The 23,062-nt window shown below is 45.7% G+C and overlaps 1 protein-coding gene and 1 non-coding gene across 2 annotated transcripts in view; both read right to left on the bottom strand.

The window, feature by feature from the left end:
• Positions 1-5,624: 5,624 nt before the first annotated feature.
• The window catches only part of LOC124550973 (fibrous sheath CABYR-binding protein-like), a 122,586-nt gene continuing 105,148 nt past the window's right edge, over positions 5,625-23,062 (bottom strand). Inside the window, exons 9-10 of the mRNA XM_047125796.1 lie at positions 17,424-18,439; positions 5,625-6,126 (exon numbers count right to left, since the gene is read on the bottom strand). Of these exons, the coding sequence (XP_046981752.1) occupies positions 5,889-6,126; positions 17,424-18,439 (1,254 nt within the window). The 3' untranslated portion in view covers positions 5,625-5,888. The remainder of the gene's footprint in view (positions 6,127-17,423; positions 18,440-23,062) is intronic.
• Trnal-caa lies at positions 17,004-17,078 on the bottom strand. Its single transcript has one exon. It is a non-coding gene; the product is annotated as a tRNA-Leu (tRNA).

Raw genomic sequence — 23,062 nt, forward strand, 5'->3', positions numbered from 1 at the left:
TATGCTACTACTCCATCTCCTCAACTGTTACTTCTGTCATGTCTTAGGACAGTGGAGTCTATATTTAGGGAACTGGAGAGCACGCTTGGCTTGAGCCAGGTGTCCAAGTTCGTTAGAAGACAAACATGGATGTCGATATTCTGAAATATATAGCGGAGTTCGTCGAAATGAGTTGAAAGTGATGGGCTACTATGTTCTACAGTAACAATAGAAACACGCTGGTAGAAATAGTGGCTGCATATCTTCTAAAGCACAGAAATTTCAAATGGCTCTGAGCACTATAGGACTTAACTTATTAGGTCATCAGTCCCCTAGAACTTAGAACTACTTAAACGTAACTAACTTAAGGACATCACACACATCCATGCCCGAGGCAGGATTCGAACCTGCGGCCGTAGCGGTCGCGCGGTTCCAGACTGCAGCGCCTAGAACCGCTCGACCACTTCGGCCGGCTTAAAGCACAGACTTCATCTGCACAGATTTTTTCCAGTTTTTATCCGCATCATTATTCTGTCACCTCATGTTCACACACTATGTATTACAGTATTCAAAATTTTTATCTTCCAGCAGTGAAATCTTCGCATATTGTCAGCCTTGTCTTCGTGAGTTTCTTAATCACTATGACTTTTTCAGACCTTTTCGTTTTTGATATAAACTTCACGATTGTGACTCTAGGTTTCGCAGATCACAACTTCCTACATTCTGTTCTGTAAGTTCTGATTATAGAATGTGCTGCATCTATCTTTGTTCTCACTTCCAACTTTTACAATGTAAAATGGCCATGTTAGGAGCAAATGTTTTTAATTTTACCAGTGTGCTTTCAGTGCTGACAACAATATGTTATCCACATTGCCTTTGCCTAGAAGAATTACGAGTGATGTTCAGTACGTTTTACCAAAATGGAAGAAAAGGAAAATGCCGCTGTTGTCAGCAGATAAATGTCATGGCTTCTGGCTCATCAAACTTGAAGAGACATTTAACATCGAAGCATCCTACTGTATATCTGCAACAATGTGGGTCAGGAAGCCGATTAAGATCGCCATCAATCGATGCAGAACTGCGAGAAATCATTTCTCGTAAACTATCCTCACCAACGTCTGCTTCCACCGCGGTGAAGGTCTCCTCCCAAAAAGGCAAACTGACTGTGAAGCACTATCCAGCCAATCAGTGTCGTCAGGTTCTGGATCAAGTCCTGGTTTATCTATTTTGTGGTGCCCTCACCCTCAAATGCTTTTCATTTGCAATAACCAATAAGTAATTTTTTTAGTATCATAAAGCCGTTCACATTAAATGTATGCCATTGGATATACAGCTTTTAAAAATGATTTACTGTAAAAATTAAAAAAAATTTCGGTCACCGGAAAGGTAGTCTGCCGTACGTTTTACGCGTGGGCAAGTGTAAGTAACGTTAGTTTGAGAAGAGTGACCTAAAGTCATACCTTTTGGAGTGCTCACAATTCGAAGACAAACAAAGCGCAGAAAACGTCTCAAACTGGGTACAGTCTGTTATCCCAAATACAATATCAATTTTAAAATCGCTTCCATAATAACAGTAAATGCTTCAAATACGAAGTTAACTGCCATGCTTTTAAAACGTCCTCATATCCCATGCTTTGCGCATTCTTTAAAGCCCACTGCACAACATGCAATTCAGAAGTCCGTAAAAAAACCGTTGATGAGTTCAAATGAGGTGAGTTTCGTAAGGAGAAACCCTTTGTTTAAGCAAACTTGTGGAAATGTAAGAAAATTTAAGAAAAGACCAACTGAAATTGAAACAAGATGTCCGAACCAGATGGAACTACTTTCAAAATGTTGAAAAGATTTACTTTAAATGAAGATCCCATCTTTCGGACCTCGCTATTTTAGGTGGAAAATACTCTAAATTTCAAAGATACAGACTGGGAGATAATACCACAGGTTTTACAGATTTTGAAACTTTTTGATGAGATAACCGAAGAGGTGCCCTCACAGAAAACTGTATCAATTCAACAACGAAAATATTGCCAAGATCAATGGAATGGCAACTAAAACCTATTAAAGCCAAAAATAAAGAATATCCTCAAGCAACAAATTCACTGGTTGATAATTTGCTTAAAGGGTTATCAGAGTGGCTGGTGTTATCTCCAGCAACTAAATAATTAGTCAGACAACATTACTGGACTCCTGATCCAAAATCAAGGATTTTCAGATGACAAAACATTTCAGGACAGCTACATGAAGGCTGTTGTAGAAATGAAAGATATCGTAGATTTGATGTTTTACAGGATTCCTGATATTCACGGTACACTCGTGAAATGGTCTTACGGGAAAATCCACTGCACCACTTGGCGTTGCCGACCGCTGCGCCGTATTCTGCCTGTTTCCGCATCTCTGTATTTGAATACGCATGCCTATACCAGTTTCTTTGGCGTTTCAGTGTAGTCGGTTGTAGTGAAGTACATTAATGGTACGCATCGTGGTTGTTGTATTGACTCCACTTGGTTTTGGTTGGGCGTGCTTGCCTTGACAAGAATCATTTTTATTGCATTATGTCTTATTGATCTGAGAGCTGTGTGTTCCCTTATTCATTTTATTATTGTTCAAAACGTGTCATTCCCATTTTGTAGAGGATTATGTATGTGACTAATGTTAACGTGTGAGCTATCAATTCGACGTAGTAATGCACTTGTCTATTGTGTAAGCATTACCTGTGCTCAAATTAATATTACTTATTCTGAAATGCAGGACGGCGAACTCAGTGCGTAAATTAAAATATTTTGTTGTTATTTGTTGGTGAGAACTGTGTGATTTCTGTCTGCCATATTGGTTGATGTGATTTGTTTTTTATGTAAAGATTATCTGTGGGCGCTTTAAAATTGTTTATTCTAAAATATATAACTTGATAGTTGTTTTTGTTGATTACAAGTACGCTTTTGTCATGCTGGTTCATTAGCAGCTGTCTAAACATTTGCTGTTTCTTAAAGATAAAAGGGAAATGGAAGTTTAAATTTAAATTTTCTCTGCTCATTCACCTTAAAAGTTTTATTTAAAGAAGGCTTTATTGTTCAGCGTTCAGAACATTGCGTTATAAAAATTGTTTATCGATTCTCTTGTAGGGCTAACTAGGGTTTCACCTCTTGAATGAATTTTCTTTTAAGTATCTGCATGTAATTAAAGGATGGAACTTCGTTCATTGAAATGTTCGTAAGTATGCCCATAAATCCCAGTTTCACCACTCCATTGCTACATAGCGATTCCATTTGGGAAAACGTTAAGGAAATCAATATTCTGAGATCCACATTGTCAAGAGTGTGCCGAGAATATCAAATTTCACGCATTACCTTTCACCATGGACAACGCAGTAGCCGACGACCTTCACGTAACGACCGAGAGCAGCGGCGTTTGCGTAGAGTTGTCAGTGCTAACAGGCAAGTAATACTGCTTGATGTAACCGCATAAATCAATGTGGAACGTACGACTAATGTATCCGCTATTACGCTACGGCGAAATCTGGCGTTAACGGGCTGTGGCAGCGGACGACCGACCTTTGCTAACAACGCGACATCGCATGCGACACTTCTCCTCGGCTCGTGACCATATGAGATGCACCCTACGCACCCGAGATGACTGAAAAACCGTGAGCTGGTCAGATGAATTTCGTTTTGAGTTGGGAAGAGCTGATGGTAGATTTCGTGTGTGGCGCAGACCCCACGAAGCCATGGACTCAAGTTGCCAACAGGACAGTGTGCAAGCTGGTGGTGACGCATAATGGAGTGCGCTGTGTTCACATGGAATGGTACAGGTGAACGGATCATTGACTGGACATAGGATGTCAAATCAAACAACCTTTCGTCCGTTTAATGTCCAAACTTATTTTATTTGGCTACCAGATTCGGCGATTTACTACGCCATCTTCAGGCCCCTGACCGACGTGTAGAAAGATTCTGGTCGTAATAGGAGCCAACATTCAAATACTGGTATCTGTATATTTATGCTTGCTATAGCGGTCACTTCAACCATCAACTGCCGAGTTTGGCAGGTCTTCCTACAGGTCGGTCAGGGGTCTGAAGATGGCGTAGTAAATCGCCGAAACTGGAAGCCAAATAAAATAAGTTTGGAAATTAAACGGCTGGAAGGTGTGCGATTTGACATACTGTAGCGAATAGCCGACTCACGAAAGCATCTTTGAAAAGATTGACATACAGAGATTGAATGGAAACGGCTACTAGGAGACCATTTGCAGCCTTTCATGGACTTCATGTTACTGATGACAATGCGCCATGTCACTGGATCGCATCTGTTTGCTATTGGATTGAAGAACATTCTGGACAATTCCAGCGGCCGGCCGGAGTGGCCGAGCGATTCTAGGCGCTTCAGTCTGGACCCGAGCGACCGCTACGGTCGCAGGTTCGAATCCTGCCTCGGGCATGGTTGTGTGTGATGTCCTTAGGTTAGTTAGGTTTAGGTAGTTCTAAGTTCTAGGGGACTGATGACCTCAGATGTTAAGTCCCATAGTGCTCAGAGCCATTTGAACCAGTTCGAGCGAATGATTTGGCCAGCCTGATCGCCCGTCATGAATCCCATCGAACATTTATGGGGCATAATCGAGAGGTGAGTTCGTGCACAAAACCCGCACCGGCAACACTTTTGCAGTTATGGACGGCTATAGAAGAAACATGGCTCACTATTTCTACAAGAGACTTCCAACGATTTGTTGAGTCGATGCCACATCGAGTTGCTGCGCTGGGTAAAAGCATGTCCGATACGATATTAGAGGTATCCCCCGACCTCATTGTAGTGCAGGATTCAATAATATATAAGAACGTAGGCTTCCGCAGCCGGTGTCATAGTGATTAAAATTCTTCTGGGTATTATGCCGCGTCATTGCTAAAAATTAACAACAATAATAAGCTAAAACTGACGTTTCGGCCGAATTGCAACGTCCTTCCTCAGGGTCATAGTGATTAAAATTCTTCTGGGTATTATGCCGCGTCATTGCTAAAAACTAACAACAATAATAAGCTAAAACTGACGTTTCGGCCGAATTGCAACGTCCTTCCTCAGGGCACGACTGGTTTTGCATGGGGATATGTACTTCTATTTATTACAGACTATCGATGTCTGACGTCACTGTTGTAAAACTTTCATTGGCCCTCCAATATGATTGGCTAGTCATGACGTAAGGGAAGATGGAAAGAAAGAAGCTATTCGTGGATGTCCATGTCGTCAGCGATTGGTAGCTGTCCACCAATCAGCGTTCGGCTTCTGGTCGGCAAGTTTTCCTCCTGGTGTGCGCGGAAGTAGACTGACAGTTGCTCTACAGATGTTTGTGCAGATACGTCCATGTCCCGTGTAGCTTCAATAATACTTTGTTGGCCTCCCTTAATAATGAGTTCAAAATGGCTCTGAGCACTATGGGACTTAACTTCTGAGGTCATCAGTCCCCTAGAACTTAGAACTACTTAAACCTGACTAACCTAAGGACATCACACACACCCATGCCCGAGGCAGGATTCGAACCTGCGACCGTAGCGGTCGCGCGTTTCCAGACTGTAGCGCCTAGAACCGCTTGGCCACCTCGGCCGGCTAATAATGAGTAATTTACATTTTGACGTCCCCTCATAGTGAGAGATTAATGCACAAGCTTTATTTGGACGGGGGAGATTTATTGATGTACTTAAGGATACATTTTGGTGTACACTGAATTTTTCGTATTATTTTCAGCAGTTGACAAATGGTATATTTTTCACAAACGGATATATCTGACAGCAGAATAAGTTTTGACATTTTGCGCTAATAACTGTCGGATATGCGTTTCGAGGACTGTGATGCAGATTTGGCGGAAGGACGGAGATAGGTGGCGACTGCTGTCGGGGGTCTCGCGCTCCGGGTCTGCGGGGTGTAGAGACTCAGTGCTTGCCGGCGAAGGCGGTGTAGGTGACCTTGCCGGTGCTGTCGATGGAGGAGCTGGCGGACGAGTGGACTCCCTGGCCCTTGGAGGTGCCGCTGCCGCCCACCGTGAACGGGACGCCGCCGCCCTCCACTTCGCCGAAGCGGTTCAGCAGCACGTTGCTGTCGTCGCCACAGGTGGAGCAGCCGCCCCCGTAGCTGCCGCCGCCCCCGCTAGGGCCCACGCCGCCGCCGTACCTGCGGAACCAGAAAACATTCATCACTCGAAACTCCTCCAGGCATTTCTCACCGCATTGTGTGCGTGCTGCGACGAAGACTCTATTTGTCCTTGGCTAGGGAAATAGAATCTCAGAATCCGATATTCGCTGTCGTATTTACAACAAGACAAGAAGTAATGAAATTACTGGGTGTTTCAAAATGAAAATCGAGGTCTGTAGCATACATTCATCTTACTCTGATGAGACAAAACATTATGACCACCCGCTTAATAAGAGGGTGAGTCAAATGAAAATATTTTTTAAGTACCGGGTGATCAAAAAGTCAGTACAAAATTAAAAACTGAATAAAACACGGAATAATGTAGATTGAGATGTACAAATTGACACACATGCTTGGAATGACATGAGGTTTTATTAGAACAAAAAAAAAAAAAAAAAATACAAAAGTTCAAAAAATGTTCGACAGATGGCGCTTCATCTGATCAGAATAGCAATAATTAGCATAACTAAGTAAGACAAAGCAAAGATGATGTTCTTTACAGCAAATGCTCAATATGTCCACCATCATTCCTCAACAATAGCTGTAGTCGAGGAATAATGTTGTGAACAGCACTGTAAAGCATGTCCGGAGTTATGGTGAGGCATAGGCGCCGGATGTTGTCGTTCAGCATCCCTAGAGATGTCGGTCGATCACGATACACTTGCGACTTCAGGTGATCCCAATGCCAATAATCGCACGGACTGAGGTCTGGGGGCCTGGGAGGCCAAGCATGACGAAAGTGGCGGCTGAGCACACGATCATCACCAAACGACGCCATCTGTCGGACATTTTGTGAACTTTTTTTGGTTCTAATAAAACCCCATGTCATTCCAAGCATGTGTGTCAATTTTCACCACTCTATCTACATTATTCCGTGGTTTATTAAGTTTTCAAATTTATACTGAGTTTTTGATCACCTGGTATTATTTATTGTGCAGAAGTGGTACAAAGCTGTATCACTTTTCAACATAATCTCCCCCACACTCAATGCAAGTCCTCTAGCGCTTACAAAGTGCATAAATTCCTTTAGAAAAAAATTCTTTTGGTAGTCCGTGCAACCACTCATGCACTGTGTGGCGTACCTCTTCATCAGAACGGAACTTCTTTCCTCCCACTGCGTCTTTGAGTGGTCCAAACATATGGAAATCACATGGGTCAAGATCTGGTGAGTGTGGTGGACGAGAAAGACATTCAAAATGCAGGTCTGTCATTCTTGCAACTGTTGTACAGGCAATGTAGGGCCTTGCATTGTCATGTTGCAAAAGGACATCTGCTGACAGCAATCCACGTCGCTTTGATTTGATTGCAGGCTGCAGATGATTTTTTTTTCAGGAGATCTGTGTATGATGCGCTGGTGACAGTGGTCCCTCTAGGCATGTAATGCTCCAAAATGACGCCCTTTTTGTCCCAAAAGTCAGCATAACCTTCCCTGCTGATGGTTCTGTTCGAAACTTCTTTGGTTTTGGTAATGAGGAATGGCGCCATTCCTTGCTCGCTCTCTTCGTTTCCGGTTGGTGGAAGTGAGCCCAGGTTTCGTCCCCAGTAACGATTCTTGCAAGGAAGCCATCACCTTCTCGTTCAAAGCGCCGAAGAAGTTCTTCACAAGCATCAATACGTCATTCTCTTATTTCAGGACTCAGCTGCCGTGGCACCCACCTTGCAGACACTTTGTGAAACTGGAGCACATCATGCACAGTGTGGTGTGCTGACTCATGACTAATCTGTAAACATGCTGCAATGTCATTCAGTGTCACTCGGCGGTTTTCCTTCACTATGGCTTCAACAGCTGCAATGTTCTGTGGAGTCACAACTCGTTGTGCCTGACCTGGACGAGGAGCATCTTTCACTGAAGTCACACCATTTGCGAACTTCCTGCTCCATTCGTAGACTTGCTGCTGTGACAAACATGCATCACCGTACTGAACCTTCATTCGTCGATGAATTTCAATAGGTTTCACACCTTCACTACGCAAAAACCGAATAACAGAACGCTGTTCTTCCCTGGTGCAAGTCGCAAGTGGGGCGGCCATCTTTATACTGATACTGCGACGGTATGTGTGCATCTGCACTATGCTGCCACCTACAGGCCATTCTCCACACTGTTTGTAGCACTCTTACCAACTCACAGGATAACGGCGCGAAATTTTGATTTGTTATTACAAATTTAAAGTTTTCATTTGACTCACCCTCGTTAGCTTGTTTGACCGTCTTTGAAACGAAATACATCACTGCTTCTCCCCATCAACATCTTGATAAGATTCGCTGATGACATTGCTATCCTCAGTCAAAGAGAAGAAGAGCTGCAGTACTTGTTGAATGGAATGAACACTCTAATGAGAAGAAAGTAACGAGATGTAGGAGAAATTAGCTTAGTGATAAACTTTGCAAAAAGAAAAAAATAGTGGGAGGGGACACAAAGAGAAGAAGTGTAGAAACTCTGCTATCTTGGAAGCAAAATAACACACGGACGAAGCACCTAAAACATTGGAAACGGATTAGCACAAACAGAAATGGCATACCTGGTCGAGAGAAGTCTGCTAGTATGGAAAATCGAATTTAATCTGAGGAAGAAATTTCTGAGAATGTAGGTTCGGAGCATTTGAGCAGAGCATGCGAAGGTCAGCGTATATTGGCAAGTCCATGAGGTTTATTTTATTTTATTTTATTTTTTTTGTTTCCTCTAACTTAAGTAATACGGAGACGGCGTTATGGAAATTTGTTTCTGAGCGACTGTGTTAAGCTACATGTGCGGCATAAACGTTGTATTGATCTTCTTGAAAAATGTTTTAATCCTACTAGCTGGGGAAAGAAGTACGTGGCCACAGCAGCATGACAATAGATGTAAGGGCAGGGAGCGTCCTGTTTTACAGTATTGTTATTAGTATATAGAATAGATGACAACGGCTGTAGAAGGTTGCACTTCCACGTGAACACTATGTCAAAATCTATATACATGGTGTGTCTCAAAAGTTCGGCGAATAGTCCGATATATTAAAAACTACCCTGATTACGATGAGGCGCCCCCACATACGCATTGAGAGACATGTGGACAAGCACCCCCTATCGCACAATAATCGACGTAAATCAATGGTGCAAGCTGCGACCAACCTAAAGGAATCAGCGCAAGAACTCGTGTCATGCGTTAATATGGAATTTGTCCACAAAACTTAATGTTTTCCCGTATGTGCTCCTGTACCTCTCATTCGACTGCAGTGTAACTTTGGTGAGTTGTTATGCGCACTCCCATGCAGCTACTTTCCGTAGGGGTGGGGGTGGAAAAGAGATGACATAAAAGTGTGACTCAGGAACGTCTGCGGTGATTTCAAACAAATTTTGTATTCACACGACTCATTATCTATATTAATTGCGTACAATTGTTTGTATAAAAAATACTGTGGAGGGTAATGTATCCTTACCATCCCTAGGTATGCGGGTGGAGATGGAGGTGACGAACCGTGACATGTAATACTGTTCGGTAACGACCGACGTTAGTATCGAATCCATGGTTTTCGAGATCTCGATGCTCGTTGGTTTCAGCCCTGATGTTTCACCCTTAAGGGCAGGTGGGAGAGTGGGAGGGCAGGACTTGCAATGCCAGCGATGTATCAGCTTAACTATAATAGCTGAAGCATTTTCTACCGAACTTGGCACACGTATCACATACTATATGAAGAAAAAAATGCTATGGAGGTAAGACGCCCTTATCATTGAGGTGGCGGTGAAAAGAGATGACATGTAAAAATGTTCGACAACGACCTGCCGTTATTTCGTTCCTGCACTGTTTGGAGTAATTTAATAGCATGGCGCGTAATGGGGCCCCTTAGGGAAATGGCAGCAAGAGAGGGGAAGAAAACCAATGTGCACTCCGTGTGCATACCGGGGGGAGTCATTCCAGATGTGGAAAGGGTCCTTCCGGATGCCATGAAGGGTACAGGGTGCACCCATCTGCAGGTGGTCGCTCATGTCGGCACCAATGATGTGTGTCGCTATGGATCGGAGGAAATCCTCTCTGGCTTCCGGCGGCTATCTGATTTGGTGAAGACTGCCAGTCTCGCTAGCGGGATGAAAGCAGAGCTCACCATCTGCAGCATCGTCGACAGGACTGACTGCGGACATTTGGTACAGAGCCGAGTGGAGGGTCTGAATCAGAGGCTGAGACGGTTCTGCGATCGTGTGGGCTGCAGATTCCTCGACTTGCGCCATAGGGTGGTGGGGTTTCGGGTTCCGCTGGATAGGTCAGGAGTCCACTACACGCAACAAGCGGCTACACGGGTAGCAGGGGTTGTGTGGCGTGGGCTGGGCGGTTTTTTTAGGTTAGATGGCCTTGGGCAAGTACAGAAAGGGCGACAGCTTCAACGGGTGCGGGGCAAAGTCAGGACATGCGGGGACCAAGCAGCAATCGGTATTGTAATTGTCAACTGTCGAAGCTGCGTTGGTAAAGTACCAGAACTTCAAGCGCTGATAGAAAGCACCGAAGCTGAAATCGTTATAGGTACAGAAAGCTGGCTTAAGCCAGAGATAAATTCTGCCGAAATTTTTACAAAGGTACAGACGGTGTTTAGAAAGGATAGATTGCATGCAACCGGTGGTGGAGTGTTCGTCGCTGTTAGTAGTAGTTTATCCTGTAGTGAAGTAGAAGTGGATAGTTCCTGTGAATTATTATGGGTGGAGGTTACACTCAACAACCGAGCTAGGTTAATAATTGGCTCCTTTTACCGACCTCCCGACTCAGCAGCATTAGTGGCAGAACAACTGAGAGAAAATTTGGAATACATTTCACATAAATTTTCTCAGCATGTTATAGTCTTAGGTGGAGATTTCAATTTACCAGATATAGACTGGGACACTCAGATGTTTAGGACGGGTGGTAGGGACAGAGCATCGAGTGACATTATACTGAGTGCACTATCCGAAAATTACCTCGAGCAATTAAACAGAGAACCGACTCGTGGAGATAACATCTTGAACCTATTGATAACAAACAGACCCGAACTTTTCGACTCTGTATGTACAGAACAGGGAATCAGTGATCATAAGGCCGTTGCAGCATCCCTGAATATGGAAGTTAGTAGGAATATAAAAAAAAGGGAGGAAGGTTTATCTGTTTAGCAAGAGTAATAGAAGGCAGATTTCAGACTACCTAACAGATCAAAACGAAAATTTCTGTTCCGACACTGACAATGTTGAGTGTTTATGGAAAAAGTTCAAGGCAATCGTAAAATGCGTTTTAGACAGGTACGTGCCGAGTAAAACTGTGAGGGACGGGAAAAACCCACCGTGGTACAACAACAAAGTTAGGAAACTACTGCGAAAGCAAAGAGAGCTTCACTCCAAGTTTAAACGCAGCCAAAACCTCTCAGACAAACAGAAGCTAAACGATGTCAAAGTTAGCGTAAGGAGGGCTATGCGTGAAGCGTTCAGTGAATTCGAAAGTAAAATTCTATGTACCGACTTGACAGAAAATCCTAGGAAGTTCTGGTCTTACGTTAAACCAGTAAGTGGCTCGAAACAGCATATCCAGACACTCCGGGATGATGATGGCATTGAAACAGAGGATGACACGCGTAAAGCTGAAATACTAAACACCTTTTTCCAAAGCTGTTTCACAGAGGAAGACCGCACTGCAATTCCTTCTCTAAATCCTCGCACAAACTAAAAAATGGCTGACATCGAAATAAGTGTCCAAGGAATAGAAAAGCAACTGGAATCACTCAATAGAGGAAAGTCCACTGGACCTGACGGGATACCAATTCGATTCTACACAGAGTACGCGAAAGAACTTGCCCCCCTTCTAACAGCCGTGTACCGCAAGTCTCTAGAGGAACGGAGGGTTCCAAATGATTGGAAAAGAGCACAGGTAGTCCCAGTCTTCAAGAAGGGTCGTCGAGCAGTCGCGCAAAACTATAGACCTATATCTCTGACGTCGATCTGTTGTAGAATTTTAGAACATGTTTTTTGCTCGAGTATCACGTCGTTTCTGGAAACCCAGAATCTACTATGTAGGAATCAACATGGATTCCGGAAACAGCGATCGTGTGAGACCCAACTCGCTTTATTTGTTCATGAGACCCAGAAAATATTAGATACAGGCTCCCAGGTAGATGCTATTTTTCTTGACTTCCGGAAGGCGTTCGATACAGTTCCGCACTGTCGCCTGATAAACAAAGAGCCTACGGAATATCAGACCAGCTGTGTGGCTGGATTGAAGAGTTTTTAGCAAACAGAACACAGCATGTTGTTATCAATGGAGAGACGTCTACAGACGTTAAAGTAACCTCTGGCGTGCCACAGGGGAGTGTTATGGGACCATTGCTTTTCACAATATATATGGTTCAAATGGCTCTGAGCACTATGGGACTTAACATCTATGGTCATCAGTCCCCTAGAACTTAGAACTACTTCAACCTAACTAACCTAAGGACAGCACACAACACCCAGCCATCACGAGGCAGAGAAAATCCCTGACCCCGCCGGGAATCGAACCCGGGAACCCGGGCGTGGGAAGCGAGAACGCTACCGCACGACCACGAGATGCGGGACACAATATATATAAATGACCTAGTAGATAGTGTCGGAAGTTTCATGCGGCTTTTCGCGGATGATGCTGTAGTATACAGAGAAGTTGGAGCATTAGAAAATTGTAGCGAAATGCAGGAAGATCTGCAGCGGATAGGGACTTGGTGCAGGGAGTGGCAACTGACCCTTAACATAGACAAATGTAATATATTGCGAATACATAGAAAGAAGGATCCTTTACTGTATGATTATATGATAGCGGAACAAACAGTGGTAGCAGTTACTTCTGTAAAATATCTGGGAGTATGCATGCGGAACGATTTGAAGTGGAATGATCATATAAAATTAATTGTTGGTAAGGCGGGTACCAGGTTGAGATTCATTGGGAGAGTGCTTAGAAAATGTAGTCCATCAACAAAGGAGGTGGCTTACAAAACTCTCGTTCGACCTATACTTGAGTATTGCTCACCAGTGTGGGATTCGTACCAGATCGGTTTGACGGAGGAGATAGAGAAGATCCAAAGAAGAGCGGCGCGTTTCGTCACAGGGTTATTTGGTAACCGTGATAGCGTTACGGAGATGTTTAATAAACTCAAGTGGCAGACTCTGCAAGAGAGGCGCTCTGCATCGCGGTGTAGCTTGCTCGCCAGGTTTCGAGAGGGTGCGTTTCTGGATGAGGTATCGAATATATTGCTTCCCCCTACTTATACCTCCCGAGGAGATCACGAATGTAAAATTAGAGAGATTAGAGCGCGCACGGAGGCTTTCAGACAGTCGTTCTTCCCGCGAACCATACGCGACTGGAACAGGAAAGGGAGGTAATGACAGTGGCACGTAAAATGCCCTCCGCCACACACCTTTGGGTGGCTTGCGGAGTATAAATGTAGATGTAGATGTAAACTGTTTCTTATTTGAGTTATTCAGTCACGTCAATCAGGTTGCAAGGATGAGCATTGCAGAGGGCCAGTAATGTTGTCAGCGGTTTCGAGACCAAAGATCATGCCACACCGCTGAATAACACCGATACGTTTAACGTAATCTCTGGACTCTCATGGGGTAAGACAGCGGAGAGTCAGACAGTTGCCAATGACAGTCCTTTTAGTCGAGACGACAATCCGTTAGTGTTGTCAATTAAGCCTCCAAGAAACGAAATTGTATCGGTCAGATTTAATGGAAGGAAAAAGAAGCGGAACAGTTGCGAAGATATCAAGAGGTTATCAACGACACCACCGACTTCGGGCTAAGTGGGAACGTGTCACTAAAATGCGAGCTGGTGTATCTGAAAATCAACATGAACGTCGCGTACAAGGAATGAAGGAACGAGTCAGCACGTCATGGGCTGGTCAACCTGAGCATGAACGTGGACGCCATCCACAAACAATGCGGGAAATATAAATGGGCAGAAAAAGGTCACAACACAAAGAAGGAGAGGTGTGACATAAACGAAAGTTGTTAGGCATGTTTCCAAGAATGAAAGATGATTTCTATTCAGATTTCCACCAGTCGCATAAGACTGGCGCCAGTAGCGTCACTATGAGGATGAAAATTGTGGTGTCACCGCCAGACACCACAGTTGCTAGGTGGTAGCCTTTAAATCGGCCGCGGTCCGTTAGTATACGTCGGACCCGCGTGTCGCCACTGTCAGTGATTGCAGACCGAGCGCCGCCACACGGCAGGTCTAGAGACACTTCCTAGCACTCGCCCCAGTTGTACAGCCGACTTTGCTAGCGATGGTTCACTGACAAAATACGCTCTCATTTGCCGAGACGAGAGTTAGCATAGCCTTCAGCTACGTCATTTGCTACGACCTAGCAAGGCGCCATAGCATTTGATAATTAATATGGAAATGATGTACAGTCAAGAGAGATGTTCTACAATTATGGATTAAAGTTAAGTATTACAAGATTTTCGTACTTTATTGCAATTCTCAAGATATTGTCCTGTTCCAGACCTCACGCCAGTCTGCGTGTATTTAAACGCGTGCTTTTCGGCCTCCTCTAACAACACGGTGTTGGCTCTTCTGCCAACACTTCAAAAATCACGTTTGCTTTAAATACACCCTGCAATGGTCGTGAGTGTTAAATAACTTTGAGATAGGACGTGGTGAGTTGATGTTAGTCAAGAATGGCTCTAAGGTGACAAAGACGCCATTACCAACACCTCACGGAGTTTTAATCTGTCGTGTAACAGGTCTACGAGACGCTGGATGTTCCTTCTGCGATACTGCAGAAATACTTGATTGTTGTCAGCGGAGGTACTGAGAATGTACGGTCGCAAGAAGACCGAGCTCCGTACAGCCACGTGGCACTACAGAGAGGGAAGACCACAGTGTTCAGCTTATGGCTCTCGCGCGTTCCACTGCATCTGCAGCAGCAAACTGAGCAGCAGTTGGCACCGCTCTGACATAACGAAAAGTTACAAATCAGTTAGTTCAATGACAGCTCCGAGCCAGACGTCCTAGAGCGTGCGTCCCATTGACCCCAAACCACCGTCATTTGCGGCTTCAGTAATTTCACACGAAAGCTGATTAGAGGGAAGGGTGGAGGTCTGTAGTGTTTCCTGATGAAAGCTGCTTCTGCCTCGGTGCCAGTGATGGGCTATGTTGGTTAGAAGGAGGCCTGCAACAAACCTGTATTTGCGCAAGACGCAATGGTCCTACTTATGGAGTCTGTGCTGCGATTTCGTGGCAAAAGGGGCTCTCTCGTGGGTATCCCACGCACCCTGATTGCAAATTCGTGCGTGAATCTGGTGATCGTTGTGCTGCCACTCATGAACAGCATTCCAGAGGGTGTTCTCCAATAGGACAACGGTCGCCCACGTGCCGCTGTTGTAAGCCAACATAGTCTACAGAGTGCAACGTATTGCTGTGGCCTGCTTGATCACCAGATCTGTCTCCAGCACATATGGGACGTCGTTGGACGGCAACTCAATTGTTATCGACAAACAGCACTAACCGACCCTCTATAGATCGACCAAAAGCAACAGTTGTGGAACTCCATCCCACAAACTGACAATCGGCACCTGTACAACACAATGCATGCACGTTAGCATGCTTGGATTCAACACCGTTTATTAATGTACATGCATTTCACATTTGTAATGGCTTATATCGCGCTTACATTAAACTGTGATCCTGCAATGTTAATCACTTTAATCTGTTACTAGACAAATGTATTCCGGACATTTCCTTACTCTACATTAAATTTTTTTTTGGTATCGGGCTTTTTTCATCAGTGTATGGGTGACATTTGCTTACGTGGGGGAAGCAGTGGCAATAACCAATCGCCCAATATATTTGGCTGAAAGGAAACAGTATTATATGAAGGGCTTATTTCAATAGTGGTACAAGTCCATTTTTGTTCGTTCTGAGATACAGAGTCCTAAAGTTAAATGAGTAGCAAGTACATGTTATGAAACTTCCTGGCAGATTAAAGCTGTGTGCCGGACCGAGACTCGAACTCGGGACCTTTGCCTTTTGCGGGCAAGTTCTCTACCAACTGAGCTACCCAAGCACGACTCACGCCCCGTCCTCACAGCTTTACTTCTGCCAGTATCTCCTCTCCTACCTTCCAAACTTTACAGAAGCTCACCTGCGAACCATGCAGAACTAGCACTCCTGAAAGAAATGATATTGGGGAGACATGGATTAGCCACAGCCTAGGGGATGTTTCCAGAATGAGACTTTCACTCTGCAGCGGAGCGTGCGCTGATATGAAACTTCCTGGCAGATTAAAACTGTGTGCCGGACCGAGACTCGAACTCGTGACCTTTGCCTTTTGCGGGCAAGTTCTCTACCAACTGAGCTACCCAAGCACGACTCACGCCCCGTCCTCACCGCTTTACTTCTGCCAGTACCTCGTCTCCTACCTTCCAAACTTTACAGAAGCTTTCCTGCGAACCATGCAGAAATAGCACTCCTGAAAGAAATGATATTGGGGAGACATGGATTAGCCACAGCCTGGGGGATGTTTCCAGAATGAGACTTTCACTCTGCAGCGGAGCGTGCGCTGATATGAAACTTCCTGGCAGATTAAAACTGTGTTCCGGACCGAGACTCGAACTCGGGACCTTTGCCTTTTGCGGGCAAGTTCTCTACCAACTGAGCTACCCAAGCACGACTCACGCCCCGTCCTCACAGCTTTACTTCTGCCAGTACCTCGTCTCCTACCTTCCAAACTTTACAGAAGCTCTCCTGCGAACCATGCAGAACTAGCACTCCTGAAAGAAATGATATTGGGGAGACATGGATTAGCCACAGCCTGGGGAATGTTTCCAGAATGAGACTTTCACTCTGCAGCGGAGCGTGCGCTGATATGAAACTTCCTGGCAGATTAAAACTGTGTCCCGGACCGAGACTCGAACTCGGGACCTTTGCCTTTTGCGGGCAAGTGCTCTACCAACTGAGCTACCGAAACACGACTCACGCCCCGTCCTCCCAGCTTTACTTCTGCTACCTCGTCTCCTACCTTCCAAACTTTACAGAAGCTCTCCTGCGAACCATGCAGAACTGGTAGAGCACTTGCCCGCGAAAGGCAAAGGTCCCGAGTTCGAGTCTCGGTCCGGCATACAGTTTTAATCTGCCACACTCCGCTGCAGAGTGAAAATCTCATTCTGGAAGTATCTGTTATCTCAACTACAGATTTTTCAGCGCTCATTTAACTTTAGGACTCTGTAACTCAGAATGAACAAAAATGGACTTCTACCACTATTGAAATAAGCCCTTCATATGTGATAACGAGTAGAAGATGACTGATGCGTACCCGCTGCCGCCATAGCCGCCGCCGCCGCCTCCAGCACCGCCGCCGTAACCACTGGTGCCGTAGCCCGTGTTGCCGTATCCAGTGTTGCCATAGCCACCGCTGCCGCCGCCGCCGCCGCCAGAGACGCCGTATCCAGAAGATGGCGCGTGTCCTCCACCGTAGAAGGCGTTACCGCCTCCGAGACCTGGAGCACCCGCACCGTGACCTAGGGGCGCGCCGCCTCCAGAGCTGGACGAGGCGCTGCTCTGGCTGGAGCTGTAGCTGCCGCCGCCGTCGCCGAAGTAGAGCGGACCCGAGCTGGAGGAGCTGGAGCTGGACGAGTGGCTGGAGGAGCCACTGCCCCCGCCGGGGCTGCGCCGGAAGCGGTCCTCCTTGCCGGGGATGCCCACCGAGTCCTTGTCGTGGAACGCCTTGTGGCCCTTCTTGCGCAGGAACACCACCAGTGCTGGCACCACCTCCTCTTCCACATCCACTGCGTCTTTCAGGGCCTTCACCTTGTTCTCGATCTCGTCGCTAGCGTCGTCGTCGTCCTTCTCGTCGTCGTCCTTGCCTTTCTCGGTCTCGCGTGATTCGGATTGCTCGTTTTTGTCAGGCACGACCTCAGCCTGGCTGGTCTCCTCCAGTGGAGTTTCGGGTACGTAGCTGGGAGGCATCGGGAACTGCGCAACGCCCCCGGGAGGTGGCGGCACCGCACCCACGCGGTCCTCCGCAACAGGAGGCATGCCGAAGCTGACTAGAGGTGGGTTGTAGGCCTGTCGCTGGCTCAAGAATGGCTGGTAGCCGCCCTTGACCTGGAAGTCGTCTGGGTAGCCAGCAGGTCGCGGAAACTCGACGACAGTTGGTGTTCTGGGCTGCTGCTCCTGTTGAGGCGGCTGTTGACGGAAGGGAGCTGGGTAGACAGGCATCTGCACGGGCGGGACTCCCCACGCCACCTGCTCTGGCTGGTAGGCTGGCGGTGGGCTCAGCCCAGGGTACGGCTCGTTCGACTGGAAGATGACGCCCAAGGGTCGCTGTCCCTGCTAACAAACGCATTAAATACACCTTATTACAAGTGTATGAATGCGTGGTACGATGGCGATATACAGCAGCAGCATTAATTCTGGACGCATTGTCGGAACGCTCACTTTAGCATAACAAGATGTAAGTAAGATTTAGTATACAAAATTAATAAATTATCCTGTTATTTTTTATATGTCCTATTGAATGTTAATCATTTTTAGAGAATGTGCTGCTATATGTTTTAATTAAAAATGAATAAATCGACTCAAAACGATTAAAAAATGTTCACTATTTCACCTGCTTGGGCATCCGTTTGTAACTTGATCTGTTCCAACAAATCAATCAGTGAGAGCGTATTATTTTCGCTCTATCCAGTCAGAAAAAGCGTTTTGGTCATTGTTATAACTCTAGTAGTACCAATACATCGTTGTTGTTGAACTGTGAGGTTTCTTTAGTGTGACCTAGTCATGGACTGTGCGGCTGGTCCCGCCGGAGGTTCGAGTCCTCCCTCTGTCATGGGTGTCTGTGTTTGTCCTTAGGATAATTTAGGTTAAGTAGTGTGTAAGCTTAGGGACTGGTGACCTTAGCGGTTAAGTCCCATAAGATTTCACACACATTTGAACTTTTTTTGTGACCTAGGTTGAGAGGGTGCCGGACTGAAAACGATCTCTCCTGTACCAGAACGTGATGATTAGTCACCAAGTAAACGGAGTAAGTCATTAACAGTCCGTGAAGAAGGTTATACGTATGCAGAAACAGCAAGAAGGTTGGGCAGAGGCACCACAAAATCTAGAGTGAGGCATGTTTACAGCAGGTATGAAGAAATTGGGTCAATCAAAATTTCTCCAAGAACGGGCAGAAAGCCAATTTCGACTAACCAAGATTGTCGCAGAATCTGCAGTCTTTCTTTGCAAGGTCATCGGTAAAAAACATAAATCTCATCTTGAAGACTTCTGAGTTTGAAGTTTCTGATCGACCGTTCAGACGGCAACTCTGCGAAAACTGCGTGCGAGGACTCCCAGGGACAAGTGTTATCTGAACGAAATGCAGAGGAAGAAACGTGTGCAATGGGCATAAGTATACAGGGAATGGACACAAGCAGTCTGGGTAAGAGTCATTTGGAGTGATGAGAGTAAGATCAGCATCTTTGGAAGTGATGGAGTTAAGTTCGCTCGTCGTCGACCAGGCGAAGACTTATTGCCTCGGTAAACCAATGCCATTATGAAGCATCCCATCAGTGTTACTGTGTGGAGCTGCATGGCAAGTCATGGCATTGGACATCTGCCAGTTCTACGGGGCAACATTACCGCAAAAAAGTGCCAAAACGAAGTCTTAGTGCTAAAATTGCTGCCCACTATCCACGATTTGTTGGAAGATAAGGACACACAGGACATGTTTCGGCAAAAGAATACGCCATGTCATACTGGGAAAATCAATAAGAAATGGTACGATAACCATCGAATTAGTGGGCTGCCTTACGCTGGCAACAGTCCCTATCTTAACCCAGTTGAGAACATGTCGTCGCGGCATAAAATTATGTTTTCAAGGCAGAGTCCCGGTAACAAGAGAGAGCTTCTAGAGGCCATTGTTAGTTCGTGGTTAATAGTGATCAACCAGATCTTCGACATTTGGTGGACTCAGCGCTGCGCAGAGTCAAGACATGATTAAATCAAAAGGATATCCCACAAAATAATAAGAAATATTGCAATAACTTTTGTGCCAAGTAATTTGTAACTTTCTGACATTGTTAGGTTGTATTTCGATCGTTTTTTAAAAGAATTAATTAAATTTTAATATTTGAAGTTTAATTTTCAATAGTGGACATTAAAGCATGTTTTTGAAAATTTGAGGTAAATTGCTGGAAAATTGCTGGAATTGTCCATTCCGTCGGAATGTACGTTTCAGCTTAAATAAACTCCCGAATGTCATAATCAATGTACCTCTACAAAGTGTTCAGAATTAATGCCACTGCTATATATTTATAAAATTTTCTCCAGTTTCCAGCAGCATCAAGTGGTTAGATATCCATGAAAATTCTTATTAGTGCTCCCCAACCATTTTCAAACAGTGAGTGTCCTGTGTTAACTGTCGCAGCCCTTGTGTAGCTATGCTACCGCTTGCCATATTACTGGTGCTCCCCCAGCGACCCACGAGGTAATGTTTACGATGGGAGCCCGCCGCGTGCATTTCAGCATTCTGATGGCCATGTCCGAAGCTGTGTTTAGCTAAAAGACGCTCTCTTCATTTAGTCAGATATTTTTGTCTTTTTGATTACTCTATCCCAGAAGATGCCATCTTTATTAAATATGCTCTTTGATATTTTTATATTTCTTTATTACGCTATCCAAGGATCATTTGTCACGTCTAAAGCAATTCGCTGGACCACACTTTCAAAAATGGCTCAAATGGCTCTGAGCACTATGGGACCTAACATCTTAGGTCATCAGTCCTCTAGAACTTAGAACTACTTAAACCTAACTAACCTAAGCACATCACACACATCCATGCCCGAGGCAGGATTCGAACCTGCGACCACACTTTATTTATCCACATAGATAGGAGTTTCGGATCATTTCTAATGAAAAAAAAAGAATAAACACATGATACACTGCAGAGCCAAAGAAACTGGTACACCTGCCTAATATCGTTTAGGGCCCCAGCGAGCACGCAGAAGTGCCGCAACACGACGTGACATGGGCTCGAATGATTTCTGAAGTAGTGCTGGAGGAAACTGACACCATGAATCCTGCAGGGCTGTCCATAAATAATTTAGAGTACGAGGGGATGGAGATCTCTTCTGAACAGCACGTTGCAAGGCATCCCAACTATGCTCAATAATGTTCATGTCTGGGGAGTTTGGTGCCCAGCGAAAGTGGTTAAACTCTGAAGAGTGTTCCTGGAGCCACTTGGTAGCAATTCTGGACGTGTGGGGTGTCGCATTGTCCTGCTGGAATTGTCCATTCCGCCGAAATGTACAATGGACATGAATAGATGCAGGTAACCAGACAAGATGCTTACGTACGTGTCACCTGTCAGAGTCGTATCTACACGTATCAAGGATCCCATATCACGCCAACTGTACATGCCCCACACCGTCACAGAGCCTCCACCAGCTTGAACAGTCCCCGCTGACATGTAGGGTCCATCGATTCGTGAGGTTGTCTCCATACACGTACACGTCCGTCCGCTAGATACGATTTGAAACGATACTCGTCCGAGCAGGCAATATGTTTCCAGTCTTCAACAGTCCAATGTCGGTGTTGATGAGTCCAGGCGAGGCGTAAAGCTTTGTGTCGTGCAGACGTCAAGGGTACAGGAGTGGGCCTTCGGTTCCGAAAACTGTGTATCGATTATGTTGCTTGAATGGTTCGCACGCAGACACTTATTGATTGCCCAGCACTGCCGCATCACGCATGACGTTCCAGTTTATTACTTCTTTACTAGTAACGCTGTTCGCAATAAACTTCGCAGACGGTATCCACATATGCCGCTGAAAATACCTACAATATCGTATCATTGTACGTCAAATAGTTCAGGAGACGTTACGTCGTAAACAGTGAGATGCTTTAAAAATCTGACGCATCGTGCATCACGTTTAAATTTATTATTTAGTTGCTACTAATTCTATTCGCAAAACATTTTGTAGACAGTATCCACATACGCTGCTAAATCTACCTACAAAATTATGTCATTGAACGACACAAGGTCAGGAGATATGACGTCATAACCATTAAGCACACGGCCAGATGCTGCCTGATATGGCCACGGACGCACAGCTGTAAAATAAATACCTGAACAATACCGGGTTTCTCTGCTAGTCATCTATAAAAGTGCACCCCATTCCAGTCCTTTCAACAAAGAAAAATCTCTGGCAGTACCGAAAATCGAATCCGGGTCTTTTGTAGAGCAGCTAGGCTCGCTCACCACTGGGCTAAGGACGCGGACCAAATACACTCCTGGAAATGGAAAAAAGAACACATTGACACCGGTGTGTCAGACCCACCATACTTGCTCCGGACACTGCGAGAGGGCTGTACAAGCAATGATCACACGCACGGCACAGTGGACACACCAGGAACCGTGGTGTTGGCCGTCGAATGGCGCTAGCTGCGCAGCATTTGTGCACCGCCGCCGTCAGTGTCAGCCAGTTTGCCGTGGCATACGGAGCTCCATCGCAGTCTTTAACACTGGTAGCATGCCGCGACAGCGTGGACGTGAACCGTATGTGCAGTTGACGGACTTTGAGCGAGGGCGTATAGTGGGCATGCGGGAGGCCGGGTGGACGTACCGCCGAATTGCTCAACACGTGGGGCGTGAGGTCTCCACAGTACATCGATGTTGTCGCCAGTGGTCGGCGGAAGGTGCACGTGCCCGTCGACCTGGGACCGGACCGCAGCGACGCACGGATGCACGCCAAGATCGTAGGATCCTACGCAGTGCCGTAGGGGACCGCACCGCCACTTCCCAGCAAATTAGGGACACTGTTGCTCCTGGGGTATCGGCGAGGACCATTCGCAACCGTCTCCATGAAGCTGGGCTACGGTCCCGCACACCGTTAGGCCGTCTTCCGCTCACGCCCCAACATCGTGCAGCCCGCCTCCAGTGGTGTCGCGACAGGCGTGAATGGAGGGACGAATGGA

Source organism: Schistocerca americana, chromosome 1 (assembly GCF_021461395.2).
Source record: "Schistocerca americana isolate TAMUIC-IGC-003095 chromosome 1, iqSchAmer2.1, whole genome shotgun sequence".
NCBI classification, from domain to species: Eukaryota; Metazoa; Arthropoda; class Insecta; order Orthoptera; family Acrididae; genus Schistocerca; species Schistocerca americana.